Genomic DNA, 12,179 nt, shown 5'->3' with positions numbered 1-12,179 from the left:
TGAAACTGTGAGCCCAAATGAATCTTTCCCCACTTTAAGTTCTTTGGTCAGTTATTTTTTTTATAGTGACCAACACTCCAATCCAATATAATTGGGATTTTTCATATTTTCATAATAAAGTATTATCAGAAGAAAATAGGACAACAGTGGATAGTTTAAACAATGTTAAGAATATGGCATGAAAGTATATGATAATGTCTGCTGGAACAAGATTTGTAAAATACTTATTTTCCCAGTTCATTCTGTTTTCTTCTTTCATACTCCCATTATCTCTGTGTGTCTTTATCTCTCATTCTTGGTCTGAGGATCTCTCGTTCTTCCTCTTCTCTGCACTATTCTTTCCCCTACACTGGGGTCATCACAAAACCATCCTGGCAGTGTTCTAAAGACCTTGAATTGCTCATTGCCTTAGCAAAAACTGGTGAAGGATCCAATCTCTCTTTCTAGGGAAACCAATGGCTAGTAGATCATCTACTAGCCAGAGATCATCTTCAGGCATCAGAAAACCTCAGATATTTGACCTTCCTTTTTGGGAGGGGACTCAATTCCAGAAGCTGTAGGGAATAAAGAATAAGAAATGGAATGTGTGATGCTCTGTTGAGAACTGTTGGGAGCCAGAGTGGAATCAAACTGTACCTTGATTTGCATCAGACAATTGCTTTATTGTCTTATGGTTTTCTGGCCTTATTCTGTTTAAATGACCTGAGATTTACCATATGAATGTAACACCTGGAAGTTCCCTGGTTTCAAGAAGGGATAGAAGCCTTGAGTTGAGGATAAACGGGGCTGCAGTCTTTACCTGGGCTACAGACCTACCAACCCCATGTGTTTGTCTCTCTTCTATTTTTTCCAGTCCCTGCCCCGTATTTCAGGAACCCCAATTTGCTGCCCGTAGGCCCCAACAGAGAACCAAGCCAAGTAGCCTATGAGGCTACAGATGTGGGCCTCCAAAGATCAGGAAATGGTTAGGAGTCACAAGTCCTCTGCCATCATTGATTGTTAAAGAAGGGTTACAGATGCGACCAGGCTAAATGTGCCACTAACATCTCCCCATAAATAACTTTGTGACAAGAGAAACTTACTTGGAAAGGAGTTTCTACTCCTTGAAACTGACTGCTCACATTTCTGTCAGTTCTGCGCTCCCCGAAGTACTCCAGGCTGTCCTACAGAAAAGGGGTTAATACAATCACAGTGCTTATCTGTCCTCTTTGGACAGAGCTACTTATGAACTTTCTTAGTTCCTAGCTTTTTAAGTGGCTAAGATTACAGGCACAAGTCTACAATGCCCACCTTTCCTTTGATTCTTTTAAAAATTACTTTATTATTTTTTTGAAAGGTCTTTCTAGCTCCTTTGCCAAATTACTGATTAGCTCATTAGTTTTGGGGAGATGTTAATTTTTGAGCTTCTTGTATATTTTGGATATTAGGACTTTGTCAGATATATTGTTGGTAAAGATCTACCAGTCTGTTGGCTGTCTTTTTAGTTTAGCACCTATGTTCTTTGCTGTGCAGAAAATTTTTATTTTGATATAATCACATTTGTCAAGTCTCTCCTACTTTCTGTGGCCTTGCCACTATTTCCAAAAAGTTCCTGCCTATGCCTATCAGTTCTAATATTTCTCCTACTCCAACTTGCAATAGTTTCAGTGTTTCAGGCCTGACTTTGAGGTCTTTAAATTCATTTGAGTTGATATTGGTGCATGGTGATAAACAAGGATCCAATTTTAATTTTCTACATATGGAAGTCCTAATACCAATTATTGAAAAGACTATATTTTTCCATCACACATTTTTATTGTGCCTAATTTCTTTATATATATATATATTATTAAGATGCTGGAGGGGATGTGGCCAGGAGGGATCATTATTACACAGTTGGTGGGAGTGCAAACTCATTCAAGCATTATGGCAGCTCCTCAAAAGACTAAACATAGAGTTCCCCTATGACCCAGCAATTCCAATACTTGGCATTTACCCAACCGTCCAGAAACAAGGACACACTAAAGCCACTAGCACAACGATGTTCACTGCAGCACTATTTACCATAGCAAAGATATGGAACCAACTCTGATACCCTTCGATTGATGAGTGGATCAACAAGATGTGGTATTTTTACACAATGGAATTCTATGCTGCTGTCAGAAAAAATGACATCACTCCATTTGGAAGGAAACGGAAAGACTTAGAAAAAAATCATATTAAGTGAAGTAAGTCAGACTTAAAGGAATATATACTCAATGGTTTCACCTATTTGTCATAATCAGTAGAAACCTTGGGCTCTCCTAGCAGCGATTTGCAATAGAGCAAAACCTAGATACATAAGGACATACAGTATGTCGCTAAATGAAAGGACCTATAGGAAATAGAAACAAAAGCCATAAAATGAGTGATTGTTGTCCTTAATGTACTATGTTATCTCCCATTTCTTTTGCTGTCCCTTAGTTATCTCATATTTTTATAGTATTTCACTTTGTTATCTGATATATTGTATATATGCATATTTGGTTATTTGAAATTGGATAGGAAAGGGGCAAAAACAAGATGAGGGTGGGAGTGGGGGGAGGGAAATGGGGACCAAGACTTGAGAAAGTGTATCAATGTATGTGAAGTAATGCACCTTCTATCTGGCGAAAGTAATGTAACCCTCCTATTAATTACAATAAAAATATTTTTAAAACTCATTATAAAGGTGTTGTACAGAGAGGCTACAATTACATAAGTCAGTTAATGAGGATATAGCTTTTTAGAAAACGTTGATTCTTATTTCTTAAATACGGAATTACAAAGTCACGTGTATATCCTACAACATTAAAGAAATGGTAGGAAGGAAGTAGTGGGTTGAGATGGAGGGAGGAGAATGATGAACGAGTGACCTTACTCACAATGCACTGAATTCTCAGACTACTTTTTTGAATGGCAACTACTTATAGATGGTAAAAAATATACCTTAAAATGCTGTTCTTCTTAGTGATTCTGAATTTGGACATTCCTTTGCATTTGTGTCTTACTGCTCTCACTATAGGCTTGGCCCAGAACAAGAATACAAGGGTACAAGTCCAGTAAATAACTGCATATTAAACAAGGCTGCATTAATCCATGCTTTCACTTTCACTTAATCACCATGAGCTAAGCATTTCCTTAATATTTTACCATGAATGCTTCAGAACTAGCAAATTCAATACATATAAAAGACTAAGTATCAAAACCTTTTTCCTACCTTTGCGGTTAAAAATGTGCCAGTGGCAAGAAGTAGAATAGATATCATTGTTCCTGTTCGTCCTAGAAAAGAGCAGAAATGAGTTCAAGAAACCTTTGTTCCAGTGTAAAAATACACTCACAAATACTCATTTGGTATTGGTACTGTTTCTTCTGAAGTGCTGCTGTCTCAAAATTTCCAGTTGAGAAATATTAAGACTTTATTTTTCATTAATGTAATGAAAAGAACGCTGGTCCTCGTGTATAATTCCAGATTCCCAGGTGGGAAGATCAGGATGGTTGTGATTCTAACCAGCTTAGGCAAAATAAGCAGGACCCCATTCTCAACCAGCAAGATGGGCCGGGTGCTTCACATCTACAGCCCTCATTGTGTGGGAGATATAGAAATGGGTTTCAGACTGATGCCAGCTCAGGAAAATGTAGGATACTTTATCTACAAAAAGCATTGAAGAAAAACAGATCTGAGCATATACCTGAAGTGGGAGAATGCTGGCCAAGCACGTGCCAGGTGCTGAGTGCAAATGCAAGCAGGAACCCACATTACCAACTAGAACTGTAGTCCCTATGTAATTGTATTATTTGAATTGTATTGTGAACATTTGCAAACATAAGAATATAGAGAGACAAGCATAATGAATACGCATATTCCTATTCCTCAGATTATGTAATTCTAAGTATTTTGCTGTAGTGTTCTTGCTCACTTTCTACCTCAGCTTACATGCCTGCTTTTCTCTCTTCTCCCTCTCTCTTTTCCTCTGCCTGTGTGTGTGTGTGTGTGTGTGTGTGTGTGTGTGTGTGATAGTGTTTTGTAGCAAATACTTTGACAATTATAGCAAATCCTTGACTTCTTCAAATCACTCATCCTCTAAGTCTCTTCTGTTACCTTCTACTTATATCTTAGTTCTGTCCTACAAAATTTAAGTTTGAAAATATGTTCTTTTCTCTTTCTATATTCATCCTTATAATCTAATTTTTAACATACCCTTTCACCTGAAAAGTACAAATTTTTCATCTATTCTTTAAACATTTTTTTCCACTGGAGGAAGAACAGATTTATTATCTTCATGTACAGAGAAATCAACATTGCACATCTAACCCAGCTTAGTAGCCAATTCCTTAGCCTTTGCCTCTTCCAGCTTGCCAATTTGAGTCACATATTTTGGACTGAGGACGTGCCTTCCCAATGAGGATAGATCTCATCGTGAGTATATGTCTTGGGAGCTTCAACCCATGAACTCCTTTGGCTTCTTTTGATCAAGAGAAGGTACTCTACTAATTCAGTCATATTATTTCTACTTCTAGCCTTTTGTTTGTTAAACAGAGACAACCATCTTAGGGATTTTTTCTTGCCTGGGTTGCCACAAATCTCACATTCTTGAGTAGCATGGGTTACCAGTGCCTGGGTGAAACTTTCACATAGGCAAAAACAAAGTATCTTAAATGCCAAGTGAGAAGTCATCCATGTTGAGGTCTGGTTCTCAGAAGATATGCAAATGGCTAATTGATACCTAAAGAAATGTTCAACTTCTTTAACCATAAAGAAAATACAAATAGAATCTGTGCTGATTTCATCACACCAAGGCAAAATGGAAGTCATAAATAAACAACAGCAAAGGTTGGCAAGTATGGAGCAGAAAGGTGAGAATGAACTATATTAGTATACTGTTGGTTGGTTTGAAATTAGTCTATCCACTAGAGAAATCAGTATGGAGGGTCTTCTTCAAAACACTAATCATAGACTTACTTTGTAAGTTTTATAGGTCTTATAAGTTACAAAGTAACTTCTCATTTTATAGAATATCTTGTTTGTGACTTTGGATGTGGTGAGCTCTGTGTGTGTGTGCTGTGTGTGTGTGCTGTGTGTGTGTGTGTGTGTGTGTGTTTCATACATTTTACTACAGAAAAATCTCAAACCAACAATTTAATGGTACAACTTAAAATGCTGGAAAAAGAGTACCAAACCCAACCAAAATCTAGTAGAAGGAAACAAATTATTAAAAGTAAAGCAGAATCAAATGAATTAAGAATCCAAAAAACCCCAGAATCCACAAACAAGGAGTTGGTTCTTGGAAAAAATTAACAAAACTGAGAGACCCTTACCAAATCAGATCAAAAAATGAAGGGAGAACACCTAAATAAACAAAATTATAGACAAGAAGGGCAATACAACAACAGAAATTACCAATATCCAGAGCATCCCAAGGGATTACTTGTCAAATCTTCATGCCAACAAATTTGAAAATCTAGAAGAGATGGACGAATTTCCAGCAAATATTGAAATAACCAAACTGAACCATGAAGATCTAAATCTACTAAACAGACCCACTTCAAGTAATGAAATAGAAAAAGCAGTAAGAGACCTCTCATCCAAGAAAAGCCCAGGACCTGAAGGATTCATAGCTGAAATCTATAAGGCCTTCAAAGAAGAGCTCACACCAATACTCCCCAAAATCTTCAATGAAGTTTAAAGTGAAGGCTCTCTACCAAACCCATTCTATGAAACCAGCTTAACCCTCATGTCAAAACGAGACAGGAACTCATCAAAGAAAGAGAACCAGAGACCCAGTTCTTTAATAAATATTGATGCAAAACGGCTCAACAAAATATTGGCCGATCAACTTCAACAACTCATCAAAAAATTATACACTGTGATCAAACAGGACTGATCACCGGGATCCAAAGCTGGTTCAATACATGCTAGTGGGTTAATATAATTCATCACATCAAAAGTAGCAAGGACAACAATCACATGCTCATCTAAATAGATGTAGACAAGGCATTTAACAAGATCCAACACCCCTTGATGCAAAAAGTTCTGGAGAAAGTAGGAATCATGGAACATTCCTCAGTATAATCTTACACGACCACCCTACAAACTAGCATAAAAGTAAATGGAGAAAAGGTAAAGCCATTTCCTCTGAAATCAGGAATGATACAAGGATGCCCACTTTCTCCAGTCCTGTTCAATACAGTATTAGAATTCCTAGACAGAGCAATAAGGCAAGAGCCAAACATAAAGGAAGTTGAAATAGGGAAGGCGGAAGTGAAACTTTCTCTCTTTGCAGATGACAGGATTCTTTTTTCCATACATCTTTCATTGTAATTGATAGAAGGATTAGATTATATTTATCAGATAAAAAGTGCATTACTTCATCTTGATTTCCTCCCTTCCCTATCCAATTTCAAATGACCAGTTAAGTATATATAAAATATATCAGATAACAAGGTGAAATATTGTAATAATATGAGATAACCAAGGGACAGCAAAAGAGATGAGACATAACATGGTACATTAAGGACAACAATCACTCATTATATGGCTTTTGTTTCTACATCCTGGAGGTGCTTACTAGATTTTGTTCTATTGTAAATCTCTGCTAGGAGAGCCCAAGGTTTCTACTGATTATGACAAATAAGGGAAACCATTGAGCATATGTTCCTTTGAGTCTGGCTTACTTCACTTAATATGATTTTTTCTAAGTCTTTCCATTACCTTACTAGTGGGACAATGTCATTATTTCTGACCTCAGCATAGAATTCCATTGTGTATAAACACCACATCATCTTGTTGATCCACTCATCAACTGAGGGACATCTGGTTTGGTTCCATATCTTTGCTATGGTAAATAGTGCTGCGATGAACATTGTTGGGTTCGTGGATTTAGTATGTCCTTGTTTCTGGACAATTGGGTAAATGCCAAGTGGTGGAATTGCTGGATCATGGGGTGATCTATGTTTAGTCTTTTGAGGAGCTGCCAAACTGCTTTCCATAGTGGTTGAACAAGTTTGCACTCCCAATCACAGTGTAGTAGTGATCCCTCCTGGCCACATCCCCTCCAGCATCAGTTGTTATTAGATTTCTTGATCCTGGCCATTGTAACTAGACTGAGGTAGAATTTTAGAATTGCTTTGATTTGCATTTCTTTTATGACCAGAGATATTGAGCATTTCTTCATGTGTCTATAGGCCATTGTTATTTCTTCTTCAGAGAACACTCTCTGTAAGTCTTTGGCCCATCTTTTAATGGGATGGTTGTTAATTTGGAGATTAGTTTTGGAGTCATTCAATTTTTTGAGCTGCTGATATAGTTTAGATTTGAGGCTCCCAAAATACAAAACAAAACAAACAAAATTAAACTAAATCATAGACAAGAATGCAAATACCACAGCAGAAATTACCAAGGTACAGAACATCCTAACGGAATACAGTTCTAACTTTATGCCAACAAATTTGAGGATCTAGAAGAGATGAATGAATTTCTAGCCAATATTAGCATACCCAAGCTGAACCAAGAAGACCTAGTCCAAATAAACAGACCTATGTCAAGTCCCGAAATAGAAATGGCAATAAGAGACCTCCCATCCAAGAAAAGCCCAGGGCCAGATGAATTCACAGCTGAATTCTATGAGGCCATCAGAACAGAGCTCACACCAATACTCCTCAAGCTCTTCAATGAAATTGAAAGTGAACACTCTTCTGCCAAACTCATTGTACAAAGCCACCCTAACCCTCATCCCAAAACCAGATAGGGACTCATCAAAGAAAGACTCATCTCTTTGATGAATATTGATGCAAAACTGCTCAACAAAATACTGGCCAACCATCTTCAGCAACTCCTCAAAGAATTATACACTACGAAAAAAAATTATACACTATGCTCAAACAGGATTCAGCACAGGGGTGCAAAGCTGGTTCAATAGACGCAAGTAAATTCCTATAATTCAACACATCAACAGGAGCAAGGGCCAGAATTCCATGATTGTCTCAACAGATGCAGAAGAGGCATTTGACAAGATCCAACACCCCTTTATGCTAGAAGCTCTGGAGAAACTAGGAATCCATGGAACATTCCTCAGTATAATAAAGGCTGTGTATGACAAACCCACAGCTAGCATTATACTTAGTGGTGAAAAGCTAAAGCCATTTCCACTAAATTCAGGAATGAGACAAGGATGCCCACTCTCTCCACTTCTCTTTAACATAGTATAGAATTCCTAGCCAGAGCAATAAGAAACGAAGCAAGTAGAAAGGGGTTCCAAACAGGGAAAGAGGAAGTGAAACTTGCCCTCTTTGCAAATGACATGATTCTTTATTTAAAGAAATCTATAGATTCTACTTGCAAGTTGCTTGAGCTGATTTGAAACTTTGGCAAGGTAGCAGGGTATAAAATTAACCCTCAAAAATTAACAACCTTCCTGTATACCAGCAATGAGGGGATTGGGGCAGCAATCAGGAAAGCAACTCCATTTGCAATAGCCTCAAGGAAAATAAAATACATAGGAATTAATTAACTAAGAATGTAAAGGACATTTATGATGCAAACTTTAAAAACCTGAAAAATGAAATTTAAGCAGATCCGAAGTAATGGATAAACTTCCCAGGCTCCTGAATTGGAAGAATTAACAACATGAAAATGGCATTCCTGCCAAGGGCTATGTACAAATTCAATGCAATAATCATCAATAGCCCAATGTCATTCTTTAATGAAATTGACGAAGAAATCCACAATATCATATGGAATAATAAAAGACCCTATATAGCAGAAAGAGCAACTCTGAAGGAATATCCATATCAAATTTCAGACTCTATTACAAAGTTACAGTAATCCAAACAACTTGGTACAGGCACAAGAATAGGGCAGAGGACCAATGGAATCAAATTGAAGGCCCAAAAATCAACGCACAAACCTATGGCCACTTAATCTTTGATAAGGGAGCCCAAAAAATAGAATGGAAGAAAGACAGCCTCTTCAACAAGTGATGCTGGCAGAACTGGTTAAGCACCTCCAGAAAATTAAAGTTGGTACCTTCTATGTCACCGTACACTAGGATTAGTACCAAATGGGTCTTAAAAACTTTACAAGAAGGAATGGGAGATACACTAAGTCCCCCTGGCACAGGTCGAAACTTTCTTAATAAAGACCAAACAAGCACAAAAAATTAAATATAGCTAGGACAGAGGGGAATGCATTAAATTGTAGAGCTTCTGTATGTCAAAGGACATAGGTAGCAGGTTAAATAGAAAGCTCACAGAGTAAGAGAAGATCTTCACTAATCATACAACAGACAAAGGCCTCATATCTAAAATATACCTATAGCTAAAAAAAAGGAATCATTCCAAAATTAAGCTCCAAAGAAATAACCATCCTATAAAAAGATTGGCCAAGACTTAGAGTCTTCTCGGAAGAAGAAATAAGAATGGCCTATAGACACATGAAGAAATGCTCAACCTCTCTAACCATGAAAGAAATGCAAATCAAAACAACTTTGAGATTCCACCACACTCCAGTTAGAATGGCCATGATCAAGAAATGCAATAACTACAGATGCTGGCTGGGATGTGGCCAGAAGGGATCATTACTACACTGTTGGTGGGAGTGCAAACTCGTTCAACCACTATGGAAGGCAGTGTGGCAGTTCCTCAAAAGGCTAAACATAGGTCACCCCATGACCCAGCAATTCCACGACTTGGCATTTACCTAATAGTCCAGAAACAAGGACATACTAAAGCCACTAGCACAACAATGTTCATTGCCACAATATTTACCAAAGCAAAGGTATGCAACCAACCCATATGCTCCTCAGTAGAGATTGAAACACCAAGATGTGGTATGTATACACAATGGAATTCTATGCCGCCATCAGAAAGAACGATATTACACGATTTGTAAGGAAATGCAAAAACTTGGAAAAAATCATATTAAGTGAAGTACTGAAAGAAACATAGGCTCAATGGATTCCCATTTGTAATAATTAGTACACATCTACTTTGCCCCTAGCTGAGGAACACAGTAGCTCAAATCCTACACACATATTGCCATATAGGATGAGGCCAAATTAATGGACTACCAGGACATGGAAACAAGAGCTTAATTATAAGTGACTGTTATTGTAATGTATCATGTTCTTCTCTCTACTCTTGTGTTGCCCTTTGGTTAATCTCATATTGTTACAGTATCCCACTTTGTTACCTGGTATATTATCTAGATGTTTACTTGTGTATTTGATATAGGAGGGGAAAAATCAGGGGAGGGGTTGGGCAGAGGGAAATGGGGACAAAAACATGAGACGGGATATAGATGTGTGAGAAGTTTGGCACCTTCTATCTGGCAAATATAACTGTAACCCCTCTATACACTAAATTTTTAAAAATAAAGTAGATAATCAGCTGAGCAAAGAGGTATACGCTATGGAACCAGAGAATCTCCAAAATGGGTTAAGAAACAACACAAATAGCAAGACAATACATTAACCTATCCTAAAGCAGGACAAAGAGGGAGGTATGGTGGCCATTTCTGCCATTCAGCACACAGAGGCAAGGGCAGGAAGATAACAAGCTTGAGACTATATAGGGAAATCCTGACTCTATCAAAACCAAACAAATGCTCACAAAACACAAAGCCAGCCAGCCGTAGTGGCTGTATTACTAGCTATTCAGATATAGACAATGGGGAGGTTTGTCATTCAAGGCAAGCCCAAATCTATACAAGAATTCTTCTCAAGTAAAAAGTAGAGCATCACAGTATGTATCCATGAACCCAAGTGTGTGAAAAAGTTAAAGAGGGTCACAGTCTAGGCCTTTCTGGATTCAGGATGAAAAGTGAGAACCAATGTGAATAATGACTAAAGCAAACAGGTATGAGGAATGTAAGTGGCTCCAGTAGTAAAGGGCCCCAGGACGTGTAAGGCCTTGGGTTCCGACCATATTAATGCCAAGAAACAATACAAAATCACCCCACACTCCCAAGAATCAAAAGGCAGTGTGGTAGGACACAGTACTTGGAAAGACATTTCTGAAAACGAAACCTTAAAGTGGCCAACAGATTTGTGAAACAATTCTCAATGTCACTAGGTAACAGGGAAGAGCATCTTAAAAGCCCAAGGCAAGAATGCATTTGTTAACTAGCTTCATTCAGCATTCCACATTGTATATAAATAGGAAAGTATTACATTTACATGATACATAAGTGCAGCACTGTCAGCTAAAGAAGAAAAAGGCATCACTGCAAATGAGATACAAATGCAATACCATCCTGAAGTTGAACACTGTTTGGGGGAGGCAGGTATACATGGGGAAACCAAAATGGAAGAAACCCATATAATCAGCAATTAAGGGAAGTAGCTCATTGTCCTCCCTTCTTTACATTAGTTTTTCCTTTGTTCTTCCCTCCCCTTCTCTATTTTCCTTTTAGTATTCTTTGCTTCTTTCATCCTTTAAACACAATATTAATATGTTAGCAATGATGAATCTATCTGAGGAGTAGCAGTAGGTATCTTCCTAATGCCTGTCAATATTTATTCTCAACTATCTTTTTACAAAGGAGACAGAAAGGAAAGCATCATTACCTTTTCCACCTTTGCAGTGAATTATGATAATGTTGTAAGGATCCTTGAATAACCAGGCAATGACTTCTTTAGCAAATGAAACCATCTCTCTGGTTTAACAAAAATTTTTAGTTAATTAAAATTCATTCCCAAATTTCAAGCCCAGTGAATTTAGTGCTTTTCTGACCATCCGTGTGGCATCAGACTTACTCAAGAGTGGGGACATTATGATCTTCTATCATTATTCTATGCACACGGTGATGAAAATATTTAGGGTCATAAGACCGTTCGCCTGAAAGAAAGGAGATATGTGTCAGAGCTGTATGCCTACTGACATGAAAGTTAGGAACAAAGTTTAAATTTCTCTTAGGAATTCTTATCTCCTTTCCATTGTTCTAAACGGATTTTTAACATCACCAGCACAAAGGTCCTGAGAGGAACACAGGCAGACCAGTGGACAAAAGAGCCAAAGAGACATGAAGGACATTAGGGACAGATTCTTGTCCTTAAAGACTTTTTCATCCCAAGTAATTTAAAATCAACTCATGCTTCATATTCCTTACCTTTAACCTTCTAACAGAGTGATTATTCGATCTTCTAGACTGCATATCCTATCATCCTGCATTCTGCTTATTCTAT

General features: G+C 37.7%; 1 protein-coding gene across 1 annotated transcript in view; it reads right to left on the bottom strand.

Annotated features, from left to right (window-relative positions):
* Positions 1 to 12,179, bottom strand: part of LOC150039983 (phosphatidylinositol 3,4,5-trisphosphate 3-phosphatase TPTE2-like) — a 48,677-nt gene that overhangs the window by 30,510 nt on the left and 5,988 nt on the right. The window contains exons 4-6 of the mRNA XM_090327493.1: positions 11,751 to 11,832; positions 11,562 to 11,650; positions 3,218 to 3,279 (exon numbers count right to left, since the gene is read on the bottom strand). Coding sequence (XP_090183619.1) covers positions 3,218 to 3,279; positions 11,562 to 11,650; positions 11,751 to 11,832 — 233 coding nt within the window. The remainder of the gene's footprint in view (positions 1 to 3,217; positions 3,280 to 11,561; positions 11,651 to 11,750; positions 11,833 to 12,179) is intronic.

This window comes from Megascapheus bottae, unplaced genomic scaffold (genome assembly GCF_031878675.1).
Source record: "Megascapheus bottae isolate mThoBot1 unplaced genomic scaffold, mThoBot2.hap1 HAP1_SCAFFOLD_43, whole genome shotgun sequence".
NCBI classification, from domain to species: Eukaryota; Metazoa; Chordata; class Mammalia; order Rodentia; family Geomyidae; genus Megascapheus; species Megascapheus bottae.
The sequence above is the reverse complement of the archived record's forward strand: the minus strand, read 5'-3'. Positions and strand labels throughout refer to the sequence as shown.